The sequence below is a fragment of the Oryx dammah genome, unplaced genomic scaffold, assembly GCF_014754425.2.
Source record: "Oryx dammah isolate SB20612 unplaced genomic scaffold, SCBI_Odam_1.1 HiC_scaffold_26, whole genome shotgun sequence".
Classification (NCBI taxonomy): domain Eukaryota; kingdom Metazoa; phylum Chordata; class Mammalia; order Artiodactyla; family Bovidae; genus Oryx; species Oryx dammah.
The window spans coordinates 29,260,346-29,285,499 of NW_024070210.1; the positions used below are offsets into that span (position 1 = coordinate 29,260,346).

General features: G+C 43.6%; 1 protein-coding gene and 1 pseudogene across 2 annotated transcripts in view; one reads left to right on the plus strand and one right to left on the minus strand.

The window, feature by feature from the left end:
* Nucleotides 1-25,154, minus strand: part of PRKCH (protein kinase C eta) — a 367,851-nt gene that overhangs the window by 189,495 nt on the left and 153,202 nt on the right. For both annotated transcript variants that reach the window (XM_040226314.1, XM_040226313.1), the window contains exon 10: nt 11,682-11,836. In XM_040226314.1, the coding sequence (XP_040082248.1) occupies nt 11,682-11,836 (155 nt within the window). The remainder of the gene's footprint in view (nt 1-11,681; nt 11,837-25,154) is intronic.
* Nucleotides 1,807-2,396, plus strand: LOC120852850 (annotated as a pseudogene).

Consider the following 25,154-nt stretch of genomic DNA (forward strand, 5'->3'; position numbering starts at 1 on the left):
TGAAGCAGTAGATTGCTTAACCAATTTGGTGGGAATAGAGCAAAACTGGTGGTTTGGTTTCATTAGCCAGTGGAATCAATTAACACATTTATCAGTTAGTCCCAAATAACCATGGCCGTTGTTGATGTAAAGGTCAAACACTGATGATGTAGGCCAGGATCTGTATTCTGATCTAGTAAGTGAAGTACAGAAACAATCAAACTGTTTCAGGGCTGAAATTTCTTTCGGTCATTAATCTGGGTCCTTGGAGAAATTGCACCAGGATATTCACTCTAGCAACCTTAACGAAAGTATTCTTGAATCTCCCCTCAAACAACCAACCAAAATATTTGCTTCAAATGAAGCAAACAAAATGACTTTGACTGTTTTCCCCATACATTACAGAGACAGTTGAAATTTAAACAAAATATAAGAGTAGAGTCTCCAAGTTTTACAACCTGTCCCCTATGTTCTAGGGTTTCCTAAGGAACCTTTTTTTTTTTTAAAATATAAATTTATTTTAATTGGAGGCTAATTACTTTACAATATTGTGGTGGTTTTGCCATATATTGACATGAATCCACCACAGGTGTACACGTGTTCCCCATCCTGAACTCCCCTCCCACCTCCCTCTCCATCCCATCCCTCTGAGTCATCCCTGTGCACCAGCCCCTAACACCCTGTCTCATGCATCGAACCTGGACTGGTGATTCATTTCACATATGATAATATACATGTTTCAATGCCATTCTCCCAAATCATCTCACCCTCACCCTCTCCCACAGAGTCCAAAAGACTATTCAATACATCTGTGTCTTTTTTGCTGTCTCGCATACAGGGTTATCGTTACCATCTTTCTAAATTCCATATATATGTGTTAGTATACTGTATTGGTGTTTTTCTTTCTGGCTTACTTCACTCTGTATAATAGGCTCTAGTTTCATCCACCTCATTAAAACTGATTCATATGTATTCTTTCTAATGGCTGAGTAATACTCCATTGTGTATATGTACCACAGCTTTCTTATCCATTCATCTGCTGATGGACATCTAGGTTGCTTCCATGTCCTGGCTATTATAAACAGTGCTGCGATGAACATTGGGGTACATGTGTCTCTTTCAATTCTGGTTTCCTCAGTGTGTATGCCCAGCAGTGGGATTGCTGGGTCATATGGCAGTTCTATTTCCAGTTTTTTAAGGAATCTCCACACTGTTCTCCATAGTGGCTGTACTAGTTTGCATTCCCACCAACAGTGTAAGAGGGTTCTGTTTTCTCCACATCCTCTCCAGCATTTATTGCTTGTAGACTTTTGGATAGCAGCCATTCTGACTGGCATGAAATGGTACCTCATTGTGGTTTTGATTTGCATTTCTCTGATAATGAGTGATATTAAGCATCTTTTCATGTGTTCGTTAGCTATCTGTATGTCTTCTTTGAAGAAATGTCTGTTTAGTTCTTCGGCCCATTTTTTGATTGGGTAGTTTATTTTTTCTGGAATTGAGATGCAGGAGTTGCTTGTATATTTTTGAGATTAATTCTTTGTCAGTTGCTTCATTAGTTATTATTCTCTCCTATTCTGAAGGCTTATAGTTTTGAGGAAGGTATTTTAAGGACTTAACGATAAGTACATGTAAGTATAGTAACTACATACAGTATCAAAATGTGGCTAAAATGCAAAGAAAATGATTTGTTTTGAAGGAAAAGCATAATCAAATTTGATATCAGGGCAGAGGCCTATCGGTCTTCTTTCAGTTCAGAGGAGGCCAAGGTACAACTTTCGTTGTTCAACCTGAATCCCAGTTCATCTGACACCAGCTGTCTCCACTATGCTGCTTAAGTTTAACCCCAGTAAGATCAAAGGCATACACACGAGGTACACTGGAGGGGGATTTGGTGCCACATCTGCCCTGGGCCCCAAGATTGGCCCCCTTGGTCTGTCTCCAAAAAAGGCTGGTAATGACATCACAAAGGCAAGTGGTTATTGGAGTGGTCTGAGGATTACAGTAAAACTGGCCATTCAGAACAGACCCAGATTGAGGTGGTACCTTCTGCCTCTGCCCTGATATCAAAGCCTTCAGGGAAATGCCAAGAGACAGAAAGAAGCAGAAAAACATTAAACATAGTGGAAACATCACTTTTGATGAGATTGTCCACACTGCCTATAGGTGCTGTTGAACTGAACAACTGAACCAACAACTGATGGTCCTGAGAACTTTCTGGAACCATTAAAGAGATCCTGGGGACTGTGGGCTGCAAAGTCAGCGGCTGCCACCATCATGACATCATAGATGACATCAACAGTGGTGTGGTGGAATGCCCGGCTAGCTAAGAACTACAAAGATTGGTCTTCAGATTAGTTCAGTTCAGTTCAGTCACTCAGTCATGTCTGACTCTTTGCGACCCCATGAACTGCAGCACACCAGGCCTCCCTGTCCATCACCAACTCCTGGAGTCCACCAAAACCCATGTCCATTGAGTCGGTGATGCCATCCAACCATCTCATCCTCTATTGTCCCCTTCTCCTCCTGCCCTCAATATTTCCCAGCGTCAGGGTCTTTTCAAATGAGTCAGCTCTTTGCATCAGGTGGCCAAAGTAGTGGAGTTTCAGCTTCAGCATCAGTCCTTTTAATGAACACCCAGGACTGATCTCCTTTAAGATGGACTGGTTGGATCTCCTTGCAGTCCAAGGGATTCTCAAGAGTCTTTTCCAACACCACAGTTCAAAAGCATCAATTTTTTCCACTCAGCTTTCTTTATAGTCCAACTCTCACATCCATACATGACCACTGGAAAAACCATAGCCTTGACTAGATGGACCTTTGTTAGCAAAGTAATATCTCTGTTTTTTAATATGCTGTCTAAGTTGGTCTTCAGAGGGTTGATTTTTACAAGCCACAGCTCCAATTTCTGTGAAGTGAAGTGAAAGTCACTTAGTCGTGTCCAACTCTTTGTGGACCCATGGAGTATACAGTCAATGGAATTCTCTAGGCCAGAATACTGGAATGGGTAGCCTTTCCCTTCTCCAGGGGATCTTCCCAACCCAGGGATCAAACCCAGGTCTCCTGCATTGCAGGCAGATTCTTTACCAGCTGAGCCATGAGGGAAGCCCAATTCTCTACTATTGAGGACGCATTTTGAACAAAATTTCAGCTGAAGCCTATGCCACAAAGAAAATCCAAATCAGCTGATAACATGTATGCAAAGAATAATGTCATTTGTCCACATAGCATGTTTCAAAGTGCTTTCACATGTCCACTTCCATCTGATTGGAGTTTCATTAACACCCTGCAGGGAAGTTATGTCAATGGTACCCCTCACTGAAGACCGGTAAACAGGCTTGGAGTGTTCACCAAACCACCCATGTCCTCAGGACCATCACGAAATGGGCTGAAAACTATGCCCAGCATTCCTTCAGTTCAAAGAAGATGATGATTTCATCCAGTGCTATGATCTGAACTAACAGCTATGTCCTGATGACTTCCAAATATTTAGTTCCTGCCCATTTTCCATGGGTTTCAGACTCAAGTCCATCTGCCTATTATGCATTTCCACTGGCACATGTCTTAAGTACTTGATAGCTTACGTTTCTAATTCTCATCTTCTTCACCTGCCGAGATCTCTTCCCAGGCTCATGATCTTTTGTACCTAATGGTACCATCATTCATTCAGAATTCTAACTAAACACCCAGGTATGACCCCAGGTTTTTCCTTCACTCCCTGGGTCCACCTCGTCACTGAGCCGAGTCTGTTCTACTTGCTGGTACCTCAAAAACATTGGCCTTCTCCTCAGACCTACTACCAATGTCTCAGAGCCTCATTATCTTCTTACCCAGAACACAGTAACAGGCACAAACTCAACCTTCCCCTTCTGCCCCCATGCACATATCCACATACTCTCCCACAAAATATATGTAAAATATAAGGCCAGTCATGTCACCCAACTTGCTGAAGATTCTTCAAAGACTCTCCATTACCTGCTACATAGAGCCAAATTCCCTGGCATGAAATTTGTATCTGATAGTGCAAGTTTTCATCAAATAACTATTTTCCTTCTTTTCCCTTAATAAGAGAACCCCAATCTTTAGCCATGTAATAACATCCTAGCCTTTAATGCAGTTAGGTGTAGCCATGTATGACCAAGCTTTGGACAATTCCATGGTAAGTACTGTATGAAAGTTCAGGGAGGATCTTTAAAGAGAGAAGACTCAACTGGAAGGAATGTCCTTTGCCCTTTTTATTCCAGTACTGCCTAGTATTGGAATACAGAGATGACTTTTGGAGCTACAGCAACCATTTTAAGACCATGAGGTGACTCTGAATATAACAGAATATAAAAGATAGAAATCTGGGCCCCAGAGGACTCCATGGAGTTTTCATGGCAGAGCCAGATCTCTTGCCTTGAGACTTCTTACAGGGAAGAGAAATTCATTTCTATTTAAGCCAATGTAATTTTACATTTCCTATGACAGGCAATGGTGCCAGACCTCAAGTGATACTGAATTCAAACTTCTCCAGAATATTAAGCCTTATATAACTTCATTTCTATCAACTCTTCTAGCCTTATCTCCCACCATACTTGAATCTTTAGGCTTTCAGTTCAGTTCAGTTCAGTCGCTCAGTCATGTCCAACTCTTTGCAGTCCCATGAATCGCAGCACGCCAGGCCTCTCTGTCCATCACCAACTCCCGGAGTTCACTCAGACTCACGTCCATCGAGTCAGTGATGCCATCCAGACATCTCATCCTCTGTCGTCCCCTTCTTCTCCTGCCCCCAATCCCTCCCAGCATCAAAGTCTTTTCCAATGAGTCAACTCTTTACATGAGGTGGCCAAAGTACTGGAGCTTCAGCTTTAGCATCATTCCTTCCAAACAAATCCCAGGGTTGATCTCCTTCAGAATGGACTGGTTGGATCTCCTTGCAGTCCAAGGGACTCTCAAGAATCTTCTCCAACACCACAGTTCAAACGCATCAGTTCTTCGGTGCTCAGCCTTCTTCACAGTCCAACTCTCACGTCCATACATGACTACTGGAAAAACCATAGCCTTGACTAGACGGACCTTAGTCGGCAAAGTAATGTCTCTGCTTTTGAATATGCTGTCTAGGTTGGTCTTAACTTTTCTTCCAAGGAGTAAGTGTCTTTTAATTTCATGGCTGCAATCACCATCTGCAGTGATTTTGGAGCCCCCCAAAATAAAGTCTGACACTGTTTCCACTGTTTCTCCATCTATTTCCCATGGAGTGATGGGACCAGATGCCATGATCTTCGTTTTCTGAATGTTGAGCTTTAAGCCAACTTTTTCACTCTCCTCTTTCACTTTCATCAAGAGGCTTTTTCGTTCCTCTTCCCTTTCTGCCATAAGGGTGGTGTCATCTGCATATCTGAGGTTATTGATATTTCTCCCGGCAATCTTGATTCCAGCTTGTGCTTCTTCCAGTCCAGCATTTCTCATGATGTACTCTGCACAGTACTACTAAATTTCTAGTCATTTTCTACCCCATCCTCCATGGACTTTCATACTTCTCAGTGTTAAGTTCTAGAGCTTGTCCTCTACCTAAACACTTGCTTAACTTTATTCAGCTTTTAACTTCACACACTCAGCTCAGCAATCATCTCTATAGGAAGTTTGCCTAAATCTGCATCTTAGGCTAAGTGGCTGTTTTCTGTGCTCCCATAATGCCCTGGGCACGCTTCACTTTTGAAACCCACCTGCTCTTATTTATGGGCCATCTCTCCCACCCCACAGAAAGAACCTTAGGGCAGACACCACATCTACACATGCTGTATCTTTACCACCCAACACCAGTGGGAGCTCTAATTATGTCCTGAGTTCCACTGCACTTTCCTCAGTGAGATGGAGGGAACACCACATGCTTCTGAATGTCCTGTTTAGCCCTTAAGCTCAGCATTCCATGAAGACTGAATGAAAATTTCCTAATGGTGATATTTTTTTCTGAAGATGAAAAACAAGTTGCAAGTGAGCCCTCCTAAGAAAACATCCATCCTGAGAAGCAATTTACTGTTTGGATATTTCAGGCTTGAGTTCTTTCATCCGTAACAGGGAACTTGGCACTGAGCAATCTTGGAGGTCTGACATTTTGTAATGTCATTGTTGAATATAAACACGTAGATCCGGACACAAGGATCTCACTGTGAGCGGATGGCTCCTCCAGGGACTGACAGCATGACCAGCCTTACCCAACTTGTAAGTAAATTATTTACAAGGAGTGCCTAATAAAATCTTAAAGTCATCAGAGGACAGAGAGCACACTAAGTTAATGAAATGTCAACTAAGGGAAGTTATGCCTCCTAGATCCCAACCATACTGGACTTCTTTCTCTAAAAGGTTTTGAACTTGCCATGTTCCCTCCTGATACTGAGCACCTGCATTTGCTATTCTTTCTGTCTTGAATGCTCTTTCCTTCCCTCTTTACTGGTTACATCAGCTCATGAGTCACTTCCTTAGGAAAATCTTCCACCTTTCCTTGACCAGACTGAAACACCCTATGAGACGTTCTCATTCAATACAATGCATTCTTCTTCATAGCACTGTCACAGTTGTGATTTTGTGTTAATACGATCATGTAATTGATGTCTTTCTCCCTCACTCAACCATACTGCCTACAAGACAGCTCTTTTGTTTTTGCTCATCACTGTATCCATATCCTTGGCAGAGAGCTGATGCTCAATAAATACTTGTCCAATATCCTCAGAGGCTGTGCAAGGGAGGACAAAGGGGGTCGATGAGTTTCACTGGAGGAGGAAAAGTCAGGCTCTTCTAGTAAGGTGGTAATTCTCAGAGCTCTCCATCATACCTTTGAAAAAAGTTCTTGGGAGTTAGGGATTGAAGTCACTTTCTGGTGATGGAAGAGCAGGCATGGAATGAGGCCACCAACTGGCAGAACAAGCTAAGAAGAGAGAAGGCAAGAATATGATTAAAAAGTTCGGAGTTCCAGGAACAATGCTAGGTAAGGGCTCACGGCCAAATCCGAAGTGAAAGTTACTAACATACTGAGAATCTCACAACTTGTGCATCCTAAAGAAACAAGGACTGCTATATGAAGATAAAAATGACAATTGTAATTGGTTTTGTATCAAGCATATCAAGAAAGGGTAAACCTACTTCTTGGGGCAGAAGGAATGAGGTGTTGTTTGGCAAAGGGAAAACAGAACTCCTAACTTGGGCTTACATCTTTATCTAAAAAGACCATCTTTATCACTAGAATGAGTAGAATAAATATAAACACAGAACTGAATTCCAATACAGGTAAGAGTCCAGAATTCTAGGCTCAGATGAAAGACATCTGGGGACTCTGTAAGTTCTGCTAATACTTAGGAGTTAGAAAGGCCCCAGGAGATGGGAATCAGACAGGTGTTGCCCCAGTTCAAGAGGGGGAAGAGCTAGATAACAGAGAACAATGACTCAAGCATATGCTAGTACCACCGACCCAACATCAAGCTGATCTGGAAGCAGATGACTTGTGACTTCTTAAACCTGAAAGCAGTGCTCACAGAGGTGGCTTCTAGCACGGCTCTCTGAGCAAAGCAATGCTCAGCTAAGTTTAGATCACACAGGAACGTGAAGTCAATAAGGAATCTGATGGTTCCTTACAGTATCTTTGAGAAACAAGAGTCAGATGATATCAGAGACTGGTGTATTCATGCAGATGCTACAGCTGTGTTCAGCAGCTTAAAAATCTCATCTGGCAGGGAGATTGCTAATCCTCTCAAATTCTGAATTTATTTAAAAAGTCAAATTAGGTAGTGATTGTTCTCTAATTTGAGGAGAACTCAAAAGTGATTTTCTTTTAAAGCTAATGTGCTACGTACACATATGAGTACAAGACAATATGTCAAGTCTGGCAGTCACCTCTGGGACCAGTCCGACATCTAGGCAACAGGAGAGCAAGTGACCCCAGGAAGCACTTGGAGCTTGAGGAGTAAACACTGATTACCACACACCCCACATGCTGAGAACTGCACAGGGCACAAAGCAGCTAGATGTGTAAGATGAAAACTGCACTGAAATGCACTGTGTTCAAGCATAACCTCAGAAGGATGAATCAAAACGTAAACTGAGCCCTTCTATAAATTCTTCCTCTCTCAACCTATTTTAGATACATTCCATGTTTTCTCAGAAACAGGAAATCCAATGGGTGCTGGCTGGCTTTGGGAGCTGAAATGTCAATGATGGCTCAGTTCCCATAAGTAAGTTCCCGTGAGTAAACTTTAATACAGCTTTCGAAACAGGATAGAAAATGGTGCCCGTAATGCTGGCAGTCAGGTAAATGGGATGCAGGGCCCTTTGTTTCCCCAATTCGGTAGAGCTTGACTTTGGAAAAAAGTCAGTGCCCATGTAAATTATTCATGAGTACTATCTGGGCTTCTAATCAGCCACCAAGCCCCGAACAAAGGAATGAATGGTCTTTTTTTCCCTTAGCAAAGTGACTCATTGACTGCTTAATTCAAAGCCCTCTAGACTTGGTCTGCGGCCACACCAAAGCTCCAGACCTTCCAACCAAAGGCAAAGGGGTAGACTCTTTCCTTGCTGTAATGCCCAAGAGCCAGACTTCTGTTCCTCCATGAAATGCAAGTGAACACATGAACTCATCTGAGAAATCAGGGTCAGAACGTAAGCAGAAAATCACCTGAATGTAACTGGCCTGTCTCCTCTCACACAAGGCACAGTTGGCAGAGAGGCAGAAGACAGTCATGTCAGAGGAAGCCTAAGGCAGCACCTTCTAGAGTCCCATTTGATGACGACTTGCAAATGGTACCATCTTTGTAATTCACTGGAAAAGAAATACCTCCCCTGGAAAAATAAGACAAAACAGCCAAACGACAACAATCCTATTTGAATAGATCAGAGGTATCATTCAGGGAGATCTTTTTAGCTCTGATAAAGGCCATCCCAGGACATGTCATGTATGATACACGAGGCTGTCCAACTCTCCTCCTGTGCTCTCTGGATCAAATTCATACCCCTGGGATCCAAATGTGCCCTTCGCTGTGTGTGGATTCCAGGGACTTGGCATCCAAAGGCTTATCCTTAAGACTCTGCTCTCAGGCCAATACCCTGAATGGAATTAAATTATCCAATGAAATAAATCCACAGGATAAAAATAGCATTGGAATCTATCCTAATTAAATGTGCTCCCTTCAAAGTCAAGCATATCAGTTAGAGACTGCATGTGGAATTCAAGTCAAAGAGTACATTAAATTCTCAGATTTAAACTGCAGGACCAAGAACTGAAATAAAATTTCTCAAGATGTGGGCTGATACTGCTTCACCAGAAACCACATCAGGTTACACTGTCCATCCTCCACATTTCAAACAAATGAAACAAGGAGATGGAGAGGCAGATGAAGCATGTGCCTTGCATGAAGGTTATGCAGTCCTATGAAAAGCCAGAATATTTAAGTATTCAAGTGTTTTTCCCCCCTTACTGGTCTGAATATTTGTATCTTCTCTTCCCCACATTATATGTTGAAATCTTAATTCTCAAAGTTGATAGTATTAGTAGGTAGGACCTTTCAGGGGTGCTCAGGTCATGAGGATGGGGCCCTGATGAACAGGGTTAGTGCCTTATAAAAGTGGCTCCAGAGAGATCCCTGGCCTCTTTTACCATATGAGGTCACAGCAAGAAGGCACCAGCTAGGAACCAGAAAGAGGGTCTCCATCAAACATGACCATGCTGGTGCTCTGATCTTGGATTTCCAGACTCCACTGTGAAAAATAAATGTCCATTGTTTATAAGCCATCTAATCTGTGCTATTTTGTTACAGCAGCCTGAATGAACCAAGATACCCATTCTGCCTCATTTTCACAAATCAAAGTCACTCTATCACCAAAAAGGGAGTAAGAAGTCCACTCTTCAAGGGGTTTACTTGAAAATTTACTTTATAGTTGTACTCTAAGCCTTTAAATCTCTCCAGAGGAGACAGTGTAGCTCAGTGGTTAAAAACATCATTTGAATTCTGGCTCCACCATCAGTTAATAGTCTGGTTATTAAGTCTTTTGAAGATCAGTAATTCATCTAAGTAGCATGGATAACACTAGTGTTATATAATTTATTATTAGGAGGATTAAGAAAGAAATGCTGGTCAAGTACTGGGCCTGTAACAAGTACTCCATTTAGCTTTTGTTGCCATTTGTTTTGTTTTAAAATTAACAACACTAGCCCTTGTCAAACAGGAAAGTGGTTATTCTTAAAAATCAAATGTGGGGAAGGCTTTCCTCGGGGTCAGCAGACCAGAGATGGGCAGCTCAGCCATGGAGAGGAGAACAAACAGACCACACAGTCCAGAGTCCCACACCACCACCAGGAAGGACCTAGAACCCCCTCCAGCATCAGGGACCGTGTCAGCAACCACCAACAATCATGCGCTGGGCTCAAGGCTGAGACAGGAGACGTGCCCTGCTGGAGCCGCCAGGACAACAGCATGGCCGGGTCAGAGCTTCCACAGAGTAACCTGTGGCCGTCTCATGACTTAGGAGTGAGTGGAGATTCCTGGTTACCTTCAAGGGACGACCCCGCTCCTGGCTATCCTGCCAGCTCCCCACTCTGCTACCTCACAGCCGGGGCTGTGACAGAGCACTGTGTCCACTTGAGCTTCCACGGCTCTGCACTGCGAATTTACTAGAAGACATTTTTGCACCAAGCCTGCTCCATCTCGTTTTTCCACTTCTTTCTGGCACCATGGACCAGTTCTGCTGCATTCTTTACTGATCTCACTTCTCTTTGCCTATTTTTTTCCTCTCAGGGTACTTAAGAATATTTAGTTTTTAAAGCTCTCTCACACTTTAATAATGATGTCTATACTGTCATCAGCTCACAAAGGAACAGCAAAGCTAATAAATGACAAATTTCAATCAGGAAATTCTTTACATGAATGCACCTGAGAGAGAATTTTTCTCAAAGGACAGAAACAATTGCTTCTCAAGAGGGAAAAATAATGAGGCATATGTGGCAACTAAGTTACAATGTGACATAAAGGGTAGAAAGACTTTGACAATGGGAAAAAAGGAAAACTTGAAGATGAAAATTACCTAACACTCACTACTACAGTTTCCACCATACTCAGCTTTGTGTCTGAGTAAAGGTTACTTTTATCTGCTCTGAGATCTAACAACATTAACCAGATTTCAAGCCCATTTAACATATGATATATTACGATAAAGACTTATGTGTCATGAAATGAAATCAAACAAGATTTAGGAGGGGACTTCACATGATAGACATCATCAAGCAGGACCCTACTCGTCAACAGGTCACCTCTTGGCTCCTGGACTGGTGAGCAGCAAGCCTATCTGACCATGATTCTTATCACAGCCATTTAGGGCAAGAGGTATTCATGCTCTGCAGTTTAGGCATAGATTCTGAAAATGGAATGAATCACTCCCAAGGTAAAAACAGAAGAGACCAGCAAGTTCAGCCACTTGAAAACCCCAGCTGAACAAATTTATGAATAGTGTCCTTTCGAGACTCTCTATTTTACAAATACCACACAGGCATAAGCTTTAGTCTGCAGGCAGTGTTTATCATTGTGTTATTCATTTATTCTAAAGGACACGCAAAACTTCGTGAATTTCAAAAAGAGTTCAACTGTTCATCATGAGAACTGGAAGGATAAGCTGAATCCAGGAAATGAACCAGGGATGAGAGGTTCATTTGAGAGGGGTTACCAGCAACCAGAACTCACCTATAGATGATTCCTTTGTCATGGAGGAACATAAGCGCTGAAATGATCTCTGCAGCATAGAAACGAGCCCGTGCTTCATCAAAACGCCGTGACTTCTGAATGTGAAACATCAAGTCGCCCCCATTCACAAACTCCATCACAAAAAACAGACGATCCTGGATATAAACACACAAAAAAGGATCCAACGTGGTATAGCCATCAGCCTAGAGACCAGTCAGCATCATAGGATCTGGGACTGCAGTGTGGAGGGAAGAGGTTGTTAAATGGAGGTGCTCAATGGAACATCCTGACAGCAGCTCAGGGCAAAGCAGGAGGGTCTGATGGATTAGATCCTTGGGATGGTGGAGGTTGGGGTAAGGGTGGGTGGTAGGTGGTGATAGTAACACTTGGATCTCTTTTAAAGAATTCCACAAAACCTTGAATTTCTGCATTAAGTAAAAAGTAGAGAAGGTTTCAGAAGCTTTTTGGTTCTAATTCTGCATCCTAAACACCATGTAATCTTGAATTTAATTTTTTTTTTTTTTTGGATGTTCAGCATTAGTAAGGTGAGAATGATGTCACTATCTCTACCAAAATCATTGAGTTTCATAAGCTGAAAGAGAGCAACATAATCAAAAGGTGCACTCTTTTTTTTGTCCAGAATGTGCAGGGTTATTCACAGCAAGTAAGAGACATTCCATAGGTCCCCACACCTGGGCAGAGAATAATCAGAGAAAAAGGAAAACATTTTTGACCAATCAGCCAGACAACAGTCTAATGAGAGCCTCAGAGTTGCCTGGATGTTAGAAATTCCATTTAGCCCATCAGAAGGTTCCTGAATCAGAAAAGGGAACTTAAAGTCAAGTGAGATGCTGTCTCCGTCTGGAATAAAACTCTAACCCAGCAGGTTAAATAGGCTCTTAAGAGTCACTGATGCAGTTGGTGTATTAAGTACTGTACAAGTGTTACGAATAAAGTGTTGTGGAAAGTAACATTGCTCAATGGAAAAAGTGAACAGGTCCCCATTGACAAGCAGTGTCTCCAAAAGGAACAGGGTAAAACATTTTGCTTTGGGAACTTCTGAGATCAAAGGACTTGCTTGCTCCCTCTCATTAGCATGTATGTAGCCTCAGGTTAACCAAGTGCTGGATTAGGTGCTGGGAACCCAACAGAGAGTAAAAGAGGCATAAAACACAGTCTCTATCCACAGAGCGTCTGCTGTGGGAGATATACATTACTTTAAAATAAAAACACAAAGTCATACAACCAGGTAAATTTTCAAATTCTGGTAAATGCTGTGAAGGAAAAGTGGGGGAAGCAATGACATCATATCATCTGTTTGTGGGGCCGGGAAGGTCACTCTGAGCAAGTGATGTGTGAGCCAAGACCTTCAGAATGAGTGCCATCAGGGCCACTGGTCATCTTTCTAGTGGGTAGGGAGGTTGTTTTGTAAGGAACCTGGTATTTTACCAATTCACAAAGGATATGTATATGTACCCAGAAGCATTTTTATTTGCGGTTTCAAGTGCTCCCGTCTCTGCCAGGGGCTGCCATACAGTCAGAGCTGAACGGTAGATAGAAGGCAGAGATTGTGTGTGCTCCTATTCACCTCCTTATCTACATGGGCTTAATCAGGCTCTTCCCCATTGGAAGACACTACAACTTATGACCTCTTATTCTCAATTTAAGACAGACCTTAATTAGAAGGAAAAAAAATCCTCTGGGTCTATGAAACATCTCTTTCTGCTAATGAGAAGCAACACTTGAGGAGTAAAGATGCAATAGCAAGATTCACACACACAAAACCAAACAGCAAACATCAGTAGAATAACTCTCCAGGCTGGCCAATATAAGCCAACAGAAAACTAAAAATACCAAGTCATCTGACTAAGCTAGAGGCCTTCAACTGAGTGGGAGTGACTGGCCAAGGGAGAGGCCAAGTTGGGCAGGATGAGCTTGGGTGAGCAATACGGCCCCCTATTTCTTGTATGGGGCAGGCTCGTGTGGAAGGAACAGGTTAGCAGTGGGTGGGGCAGAGGGTGAGCCTGTGATCGAGACAGATATAAGAGCTACAGCCACATGGACGTTATTATGCCCCTGCTGTGTTCATATGGAGGGGTCTCGGGGGCCTGGATGAGGATCCAGGCCTCAGCAAGAAGGTACATCTGATACATTTTTGTTAACTGGCCTGTCCACCTTTTCATGGCTGTGTCTGGCAGCCACATGAATTCCAATAGCTCAAAATGCCTTGTTACTGGAACTGGGTCAGTAGGTAAGTGGCTACTCTGTAGGCTGTGAACATCAGTGAAGTTAGCACAAGTGTCGACTGACAGCAGGCATCAAAAAGATGAGGGCGTTCCCAGGGAAATTGTATCCATTTCTAGCTTGCCCCCGAAACAATCCTCATAACTTCAAGTCTGAAAAGCCAGACTCTGGGCTAAATTCCAGATCTGGGGAAGGAAATACTGCCTTCCTGCCTTGGTCGGCTTCTCCATCTCAGTCCCACCACCTGCCCTAGAGGCAGATTCTCAGATAATGCAGGGGGTCCTGGGAGGCATGCACACCTGGGATGCACAGGAAAAGGTCATAAACTTTAGAACTGAGAAAGCAGGGGTTGCTTTTCACCCAGAGTTTAATTCTAACCTCCTGTCTGGCACCACCTAGAACAGAGGGTACAGCTCATAGCCCTTGGGCGACACATGACTCTTTAAGCAAGCAGGAAGGGAAAACAAGCCAGCTGAGACACAATGACGCTTTAACAAAAAATAATGGCCCATCTTACCAAAGACCTACAATAAGGTCACAAGGTAGAAAAATAAAAGCATGTTTATCAGCTAGCAAAATGTGTTTGTTGTGAAGAGACCTTCTGTTTACATACAATTCTGTTCACTCTATTTTTTAAAAATGTCTGCTGCAGAGACAGTTAACATTTGGCAGCAATTTCTCCACAATTTCTTTTGCAGAGGTGGAGATAAATGACAAAAATCTCTAGCTTTTAGCAAAGAAGATTCACTCATCATTAGCTGGGGGTGAGTGAGAAGCCATCCTCAGCAATAAGTTTCCATTAAACATGTCCTCAGGTGGGGCTTCTAAAAAGCATACAATAAACAGTAGGGGTTGCCGCTGCTGGCAGCTGTAATGGTGAAGATGTTTTACATCAGAAAAAAAAAAAAAAAACATCATACACATGAATGTGGAGAATGATTTCAGTTATAGCCAGAGATGCAGACATGCACAGAAAAGATGAAAAAAAGAATGCTTACACATGACGAGTTGCTTTCAACTGTGAGATCTTGGATGACATTTATCTGTTTTTTATATTTTTCCATATCGCTGAAGACTTCTATGATGACTATTACTCATAATTAGAAACAAACCAAAGTCACTCACGGCTTCCTCCATTTTCTCTGATTTTCATATGAACGATGGGACATTGGAAAGGACAGTTTTGAGACTGTCTCAGAGCAGGTGTTCAGTCAGTAGGAGGTGGGATTAGGAAGTCAACAGAAAGAAGGGTCTTTACATCCCTAGTTGTTCATTATTAAGGCCCCTAGTAACCTTCTCCCTTAACAGCCATTCTGATGCCTGATGTAACCAGGCCATCAGGCTAGTTGCAATCACATCCAGAGAGAGACTCAAAAGCCTCTGACTTGGGTCCCAGCGCTCCACTGGGTGTACGGGGTCTGAGTTCTGGTATGGGCTGTATGGAGTCTACTGAGTCTTTCAGAGAGACCTTTTGGGCTCACTTTAAGAGTCTCAACAAGGAGGAATAAATGTTTACTGGGCACACACTGCCAGGCCCTGGGTGGGGACTGAGTAGTGTGAGATGAAGGAGAACCCAGGCCTGCTCTCAGGAGCACAACAGCCCAGTGTGCTAAGCGCCGTACACGGGCACAGGGGGCGTCATGGGACACAGACTGGGGACGCGGAAGCAGCCTGGAGGCTGGGGTGGGCTTTGAGGAAAACTAGGAGGAACCGATTTCACCAGCCTTGAAGGCTGAGGAAGCACAAGTCAGATTGGAGTGGGGATGGACAGGGCAGGAGTCAAGGTGAATGAACAGCGGGAGTGTCAGGTGTGAGGCAGGGGACACTCCCCAAGCACTGAGGGTGCTGAGTGGGGGCCTCATTCTAACACATGCAGCTTTCATGATCAAGTGCTGGTACAAAAAGCCAAGGCTAGTTAGGAAGCACCCCTTCACCCTTTCCCCAGGTTACCCATAGCTGAAAAGAGGGTCCTTGACCTAGGAATACACGGGATCCCTCACTATAGGCTTTGGTCATAATTACAGGCCCAGTGTCTGGGCTAGAACATGTGGCGACTATGCTTTTTCAAGGGCTTGGCTTGAAAAGACTCCAGGAAGTGTTGGAACCTGTTACAAATAATAAAACATCAGCTACAAAAACCAGCGACTCTGGCTGAATTCTACTCCTATGGAATGAATGCCATCAAGCTAGAAACCTTTCATGTTAGGCAAATGCCCTTTAAAGGCAGAGATGAAGCAATGAGGAAGAAGATCACCATCCACCTACTACTCCACGATCTGTGGTGCTTAAGACCAAGTCTTGCTGGTGACTTCACAAACACTAAGTCACGCTGAACAAACCCAAATGGGAAGCTACCAGAGGAAGCATCTGCTGGGATCCATGCATTTAGGGAGGCCCTCACTGCATGGCAGGGTGGATTAAGGCTGCCATGAGTCATTTCTGGGGCACGGAAGAGCTTCCAAATCCCACCGTGGGCAGGGAGGGCAGACGGCTGCTTCTGTATGTAAGCCTGTATAGACAGCATTCCAGTTTTTATAAAATCCAATTTCCTAGATGCTGAGCCTGGACACCTGCACAGCCTCTGGCTCCTTGAAGGGAAGTCTTGCCCCGATGTGCATAGCAGCAGATTAAAGGTCCTACAGACTAGTTGAACCTCAGTTCTAAAGCCAGTGGCCCAGCCCTTTGTCTGTCCCTTGCTCCTCTCTTTTGTCCCGGGTTCAACCAACCACAAACGCAAGTCATTAATATGGAGGAATAAAAGCAACTCAGAAATCCCTTTGTCCCATGCAGCCTAGCCCAGCTTAGTGCAGCCCAGCCCATGTGAGTTACAGGAGGCCAAGGAGCTGGTGCCTGGTTAATAATAGAATTTCTGTCATCACCTGCCTGCTTCCATTGACCCGCTGCAGGCTGGGCCAGGTCCGTCTGGGCTACTGTCAGTCCTGGGCTGCTACTTCCCCAGGGCACAGGGGATAAAAATATCCTGTGACCTGAAAGTGACTGTCAGTATAAGCAGTGTGCATTCCCTAAAGCCCCTCATAAGGACTGTTCTTTAGGAGGTAGAACTGATGTGCAATCCACGAGGAAAAGCTAGAGACAAAACACCTGTTTAGGACTTCCCTGGTGGTACAGTGGATAAGAGTTGGCCTGCCAATGCGGGGACATGGGTTTGATCCCTGGTCTGGGAAGATCCCACATGCCACAGGACAGCTAAGGCTGTGTGCCACAACTACCCAGCCCATACGCCGCAACTTGCTGAGTCTAGGTGCTGCAATGCTCTGCACCAAAATAAGCCACTCAATGAGAAGTCCACACACCGCAACAAACAGTAGTCCCCACTCACCCCTTAGACAAGGCCCATGTGCAGCAAAGATGACCCAGTGCAACCAAAAAAACCCTGCCCATCCAGATAAGAGTGCTATGGTACCTGTGGCAAGGTGACCCTACCCAAGGAGGGTGACTCTAGAGAGAGCAGGGGCCAAGGATGAGAGGCCTTAGGGTCAGTGCACCAGGCACCTTCAGAGGTGTCGGCTCAGCTCATTGAGCCCTTTCTGAGACCTGTTCCGGCGCAGTCACACAGGTAAGTGCTGGACACACTGCATTCCGCCCCACCTCAGTCCCCTTCCCAGAAAATTGGAACTGAGATGGGTGGGTGTTGAAGTAGGCTGTGCTGTGCACAGGACCTGAGGAAACACGAACTAGGGAGCGGAGGCTTCTGCCTTTGTGATGTGAACCCATGAAAAATCTTGGTGTATCACAGCGGTAAAAGCCTGGATGGGCAGATGAAGGGGAAGGATGAGGGCAGAGACAGACAGCATGATGGCTAAGAAGGAAACTGTCTGGGTCCCTCACACCCTTCTAGCTTCCCGTCTCTGGAGAGACCTGGCATGTGTGCCCTTGGGTTCCATGAGATACCACTGTACCTCTGAATCTCTGTTTTCATGTCTCCCTTTTTGAATGACCCTGGTTTAGTATTTTCCTATTTTTTCTACCAGTAAAATTTTAACTGAAACATTCACCAAATTTTAAGGGGCAGGAGGTTTCCTGATTTCTAAATCTGGAGTAATAACATCTCTAATTACACTGATCGTGTGAAGATTAAACCAGAAGCCAAGTGCTCGGCATGGCACCAGACCCACAACAGTATTCTCAACAAATAGATATTATTGTTATTACTACATACCACAAAGAGGATCAGAGTTACAGCTGGAAGACCTTGTGCCCAGCACTGAAGTCCCTGGTGTAGCTAAAGGGAAGCACAGTGTGGTCAGGACCATGGGTTCTGGAGCCAGGGAGCCCGAGATACCAAAGCAGTTCCTGCTGTGCTCTATTTTCTCTTCCTCAAAACTCTCATCTGCAAAATGGGGACAATAAAATGACTGAACTCACAGGTATTGGAGGATGAAACGATTTAAGCTTGGAATTTCAATCAGTATATGGTGCATAGTAAGTGTTGGATAAAAGTTACCAGCTATTAGTGAGTATTAGTCACTCAGTCATGTCTGACTCTGTGTGAACCCATGGACTGTAGCCTGCCAGGCTTGTCTGTCCATGGGATTCTCCAGGCGAAAATACTAGAATGGGGTGCCAGGCCCTTCTCCAAGGGATCTTCCTTACCCAGGGATTGAACCTGGGTCTCCTGCATTGTAGGCAGATTCTTTACCATCTGAGCCACTTGGGAAGCAACTATTAGTAGTAGTACTATTGATATCTTCTTCCTCATCACCACCTCCCCCAGGCTGCAGCCACCCTGGCTCTGCTGGGCTCTGGCCCCTGGGATGGAGGTTGCAGACTAGAGAAGCACCTGCCGTGGACACAGAGATGGTGCTCACAACAGAGCACTCGGCCTGGCAAGTACACGGGAACGAAACAGCAGCCAAAATGCTACTGCAGCAGCTCCCTGATCCTCAGTTCAGGACAGGATTCTCGAGGGTTCAGGGAGTCAGGAGGACCCCAGGGCAGCTGCTGGGATGCAGGAGCACTTCCTAATACTGCATGGTCACAGCCTTGACCTGATAAGGAGGACTTATCTTTCTCTGACGTGACTACTGAACAAGGGGTCACGAAACTAGATTTGGTAAGCCAAGTCACATTAACCAAAGTTTCCTCTCCAACAAATTTTTTCATTTTTCTAATGTTAGATGACAATTCATACTATTTTAAGAGCTTTATTATAATCACAATTATTGTTGCAAGGCAAATGTGCTCCCCCATGAACTGTAAACTTTACGGGACTGCTTATAGTGGCTATTCTCCCCTTCGACGGAGTTCATTTGTTCTCATAAACAGGTTGAGAAAGATTTTTCTGTTTAAAGCAAGAACCCATAGTCACTGCCATTGACACATGTAAATTTCACCAAAACATGTATTTATAGTGAGGATATAGGTTACCTTTTGGAAATAACTCCAAGAATAGAAACAACATTTAAAGTTAAAGACTAATTTAGTTATTGCTTGAAGATAATGTTAGGCTGGGAGCCACATCTATACTTACTCATCCAAATTCTAAGGACTGCTTTGAAATTACTTCTAAATAAGTAACATATCAATCTGGTATCAAACTGACCAGCTGTGAACAAGCAAAAGGAAACCTCCAGGAATAGACAGCATTGTGCTCCATTTCTTGTAAGTGCCTCCTGCTTTATGATTTTTCTCTGACGAAGTCATCTACAGGGTGAATAGGGAGTTCAGATCAACAGGAACAGTTACTGACGTCAAAGAGGTGACAGTGAAAAAGCACCCTGGTGAGGAAATCTGATTGCACCATGCCTGAACTGGAAACCACTTGAACTTAACCACATTATTTTTACAAAGGCTTCAAGGAAGAAACAAGGAGGGAAGCAAATAGCTTCTTCGGGTTTTTTTTTGTTTTTTGTTTGTTTGTTTTTTTAATTTACCATTTTGTGTAGCCCAGAAGAGATGAGAAGTTAATTCAATCACCCAGCAAGTCTTCTGTTAAGCCCACAGGCATGATACATCCTGTCTGAGCTCAGACACTAGTCTTTGGGAAGATAAAATATGTCTCCAATATAACAAGCCCCAAGGAGCTTGCATCTGAAACCTGGAGAGACACACAGTTCTTTCCAAAAACCAAGTGTTCTCCTGGTAAACTGAACACATTATGGTCTTCTCTTGTAATGTAACTCGACAAGGCTTACTGGCATACATACCAGATGAGAGAAATGTTTGACAATCAAACCTGCAGTTAACACCCTCTGAAGCACCTGGGCCGGGATATTTCTTAAAGCATAAACAAGTTGCAAACATATGATAGGGGATATAGTGAAGTTGGTACTCAAGTCCTCCCTTTCTGCTGGAGTCTCCTTTGCGCCTCTGATCCACACATATCTTCCCCAGTATCACTGAACTGGCTGTTCTGGCTTTTTGCACTTCGTCTTGTTTTCTCTGGAAAACCTGCAACCTTTCAAGGCAGAGCCCAGATGCCAAATGATGTATCTCCAGTACCACCGCCCCTGGTGCCTGGACCATGCTAAGGGTTAACAAACCCAAGGAACTAACATAACAGGAGGCCGTCTTTGCTTCCTGATAAGATTTAAACCAGAATATCAGAAAAGCTGGAACAAACTGCCAAAGACTAGTTTTATAGGCCATTGTGTGGGAGTCAAGCGCAAAGAAGTGCCTTGCCCACAGTTAAAATAGTTGGTGGAAGAGTTCAAGAGAAGTTAGGTCTGCTTGACGCCACTTCATCTCCCTTTATTTATAAAGCTTTGGCTTTTCTGTTTATAAAAGTAATTACATGTTCTTCATTCAAATGTAATTACAAAGTAAATACATGGAAAATTGAAGAGAAAATAAAATAGCTATAATCCTGACACCCAGAGATAGAAGTCTAAATAAGAGGAGAAACAAAATTATTTATGGTTTTTAGCATCCAAAGAATTGCAGATTTTAGAGCACATAAGATATTTACAAAATAATTTTAACTATGTTTGGTTTCCCCCTTATGTCCTAATTATACTTAATACTTCACAGCATGTGAAAGAACAGAAAAAGAACAGAAAGGGAGAAAACAAAAAAACATACCCCTTCTTTTTCACTTGTATTACAAATATTTCTTCATGCACCTAGTCAACAAAACCGTGATTTTTTAACAGTTACGTAGTATTCCTGATGCTATTTCTATGAAATGCTACAATTAGCTAGACTTCTGCTTAAGTTGATCTGAATAAGAGGACATAGTATTAATAATCTAGTCACTATACTATGATAAAGATCAGATTTATTAGCTTGGAAAAACAAGCATCTCTGACAGCAGATGATTACTAACTGGACATAGTGTTTTAATTCTGAATGTAGATTCCCAAAGAAGAAATCTTAAGTCAGGAATCCCCAGACTCTGGGCCACTGACTGATACCTACAGTCAGATCAGCAGCAGCATTAGATTAGGAATAAAGTGCACAATAAATGTAATGTATTTGAATAATCTTGAAACTATTCCTCCCAGCCCGGTCCGTGGAAAAACTGTCTTCCATGAAATCAGTCCCTAGTGCCAAAAAGGGTAGGGACCATTGTCTTAGGTGATTATTCACTTTTTTTTGGCTTGTTTATTTATTTTTAACTGGAAGATAATTGCTTTATGATATCATGTTGGTTTCTGCCAAATATAAACATGAATCAGCCATAGGTATATGTATGTATACCTCTTGAACCTGCCTTCTATCTCCCGTCCCACCCTACCCCTTTAGGTTGTCACAGAGCACTGGGTTTCTGATTAGTCACTTTTAAAAAAAGTTTGGGTAAAAGTATACAGAATAGGATTTCTTTAAATCATCATTTTCGCACAGTACATTTTTTAAAAACAATTTTTGGTTTCAGCATCAAATAGGAGCAAGGCTATTGAAGACACATATGCATTTAGTTTGTATAGGGTGATAAAATAAAGATTAAAAATGCCTTTACACCATTTCACTTACTTAGATCCTTTTCACAACAGAGATTCTTAAACTCTGCAACTTTTTAAAGAAGATTTCATCTCTCCCTTTGATTTGTGGATCAGTTTGACATGTCTGCCTTCTAGGAAGAGATTCCGGGTTACAGCTGTTTGATTAAACATTTTTCCCAGTTAGAGAGGTATTGAATCTGGCCAAGAATATCCATGTCTGCCTTGAGAAGATGCCTGGGAATCCACTGGCTGAGAGGCTCTTCCTTCCTCTGCTTTATGTGCTGCAGTTTCTGTCTGGAATGTGCCTTCCATGTGCTATTTTGAGTCTGATTTTTCCAGTGCAGCCACAAGATCGTTCTTCTCTGGCCCTCAGACTGGGGAATAAAATCCCCTAAACACCCCTACAATCTCTGGACCTTTTTTTCAATGTGGGCAAAACACAGATCTCCATGGTCCAATGAGGAAGAAAGATGTAGACCCTAGTGTATATGGGTGTGTGTATGTGTGTGTGTTAGTTGCTCAGTTGTGTCTGGCTCTTTGCAACACCATGTCCTGTAGCCCACCAGGTTCTTCTGTCCATGGAATTCTCTAGGCAAGAATACTGGAGTGAGTGACCATTCCCTTCTCCAGGGGATCTTCCCAACCCAGGAATTGAACCTGGGTCTCTTGAGACCCAAGTAAAAGAAGCATAGCTATAAGATGAGGGACAAAGTAATCAGAAGTAGATGAAACAGGTTTACTCTGGGGAGAGGATATTGTGTTGACTTTGTCAAGAAGCTTCAGCTGGTGAAATAAAGTTCAGAAGTGCCCTTCAAACCCCAAGGATGAGAACGGTAACTAAGACAGCAGTACCAACAATCACATCCCAGATTCAATGGATAGCTTTGAATCCTTTGGTGAACTGACTTCATCATGGCACTTGATGCCTCCTCTTAACGAAACCTCTTCCTTCTGATTCTTCTTTTTTCCCCCACTTAGAAATTTCTAACTTAGGGCTTCCCTAATAGCTCAGTTGGTAAAGAATCCACTTGCATGGCAGGAGACCCTGGTTCAATTCCTGGGTTGGGAAGATCCCCTGGAGAAGGGATAGGCTACCCACTCCAGTATTCTTGGGCTTCCCTTTTGGCTCAGCTGGTAAAGAATCTGCCTGCCACGTAGGATACCTGGGTTCAATCCCTGGGTTGGGAAGATCCCCTGGAGAAGGGAAAGGCTACCCACTCCAGTATTCTGGCCTGGAGAATTCTATGGACAGTCCATGGGGTCGCAAAGAGTCAGACACAACTGAGTGACTTTCACTTTCACTCTCCTCTCTTCTCCTTCTATAAACACCTACAGAAACATTTAAAATTACAGTTTCTGCTATGTCAAGAACAAAAGAGCCTCTTGATGAAAGTGCGAGAGGAGAGTGAAAAAGTTGGCTTAAAACTCAACATTCAGAAAACTAAGGTCAAGGGATCCAGTCCCATCACTTCAAGGCAAATAGATGGAAAAACAATGGAAACAGTATTCATTTTTGTGGGCTCCAATATCACTGCAGATGGTGACTACAGCCATGAAATTAAAAGATGCTTGCTCCTTGGAAGAAAAGTTATGACAAACCTAGATAGCATATTAAAATGCAGAGACATTATTTTGCCAACAAAGATTTGTCTAGTCAAAGCTATGGTTTTCCCAGTAGTCATGTATGGATGTGAGAGTTGGACTATAAAGAAAGTTGAGTGCAGAATAATTGATGCTTTCAAACTGTGGTGTTGGAGAAGACTCTTGAGAGTTCCTTGGAGTGCAAGGAGATCAAACCAGTCAATCCTAAAGGAGATCAGTCCTGAATATTCATTGGAAGGACTGATGCTGAAGTTGAAACTCTAATACTTGGGCCACCTGATGTGAAGAACTGACTCATTTGAAAAGACCCTGATGCTGGGAAAGATTGAGGGCAGGAGGAGAAGGGGATGACAGAGGATGAGATGGTTGGATGGCATCACTGAATCAATGGGCATGAGTCTGAGTAAACTCCAGGAGTTGGTGATGGATAGGGAAGCCTGGTGTACTGCAGTCCATGGGGTTGCAAAGAGTCAGACACGACTGAGCAATTCTAGGAGGGTACTGCTGCTGCTGCTGCTAAGTCGCTTCAGTCGTGTCCAACTCTGTGCAACCCCATAGACGGCAGCCCACCAGGCTCCCCCATTCCTGAGATGCCATTTCCTTCTCCAATGCATGAAAGTGAAAAGTCAAAGTGAAGTCACTCAGTCGTGTCCAACTCTTAGCGACCCCATGGACTGCAGCCTACCAGGCTCCTCCATCCACGGGATTTTCCAGGCAAGAGTACTGGAGTAGGGTGCCATTGCCTTCTCCACTAGGAGGGTACTGATGATGCAAATCTAATCTTCCATCTGGGTTCCTGTCTAATCTTACCACTGGGTTTTCTATAAAGTGAACCCATGTATTCCATTCCCCCAGGCTCCCAGTGGGTCAGAACTCTAGCCACTCCTCTCACTCTTTTACTCTAAAAAGTCCTACCAATTCCACCTCCTACGTGTTTCCCTGACTCTACTCTTGTGACGGCTGCCTTGGAGCAGAAAGGTTCTGCTGACCAGTGGTTCAAGGCCTTACCAAGGCTGCCCCTGTCAGTCTCCTCTGCAGACAGTCACCTAAAGCCCTCCCCAAATGCAGATCTTAGGTTGCTCTCTGACTTCATATCCTCTGCCAGTTGCTTTCACCTCTGAAGAGTCTAAACCCTTCAGCACAGGATATCTTCTTTCCTCCCCACATTTCCTCTCCTTCAATCCTGAGCCATCAAGTTATTTGGGGGCTCCTGGCCACATCATACATTTTTAAGCCTCTGTGTCTTTGCATGGCTGTTACCTCTGTCTGGAAGATCCATCCCCCTTCTGTCCCTGTAGGGCTCCTCAGTTCAGTTCAGTCGCTCAGTCGTGTCTGACTCTTTGCGACCCCATGAATTGCAGCACGCCAGGCCTCCCTGTCCATCACCAAATCCCAGAGTTCACTCAAACTCATGTCCTTCGAGTTGGTGATGCCATCCAGCCATCTCATCCTCTGTCGTCCCCTTCTCCCCCTGCCCCCAATCCCTTCCAGCATCAGGATCTTTTCTAATAAGTCAACTCTTCGCATGAGGTGGCTAAAGTATTGGAGTTTCAACCTTAGCATCAGTCCCTCCAATGAACGCCCAAGACTGATCTCCTTTAGAATGGACAAGTTGGATCTCCTTGCAGTCCAAGGGACTCTCAAGAGTCTCCTCCAACACCACAGTTCAAAAGCATCAATTCTTTGGCACTCAGCTTTCTTCACAGTCCAACTCTCACGTCCATAC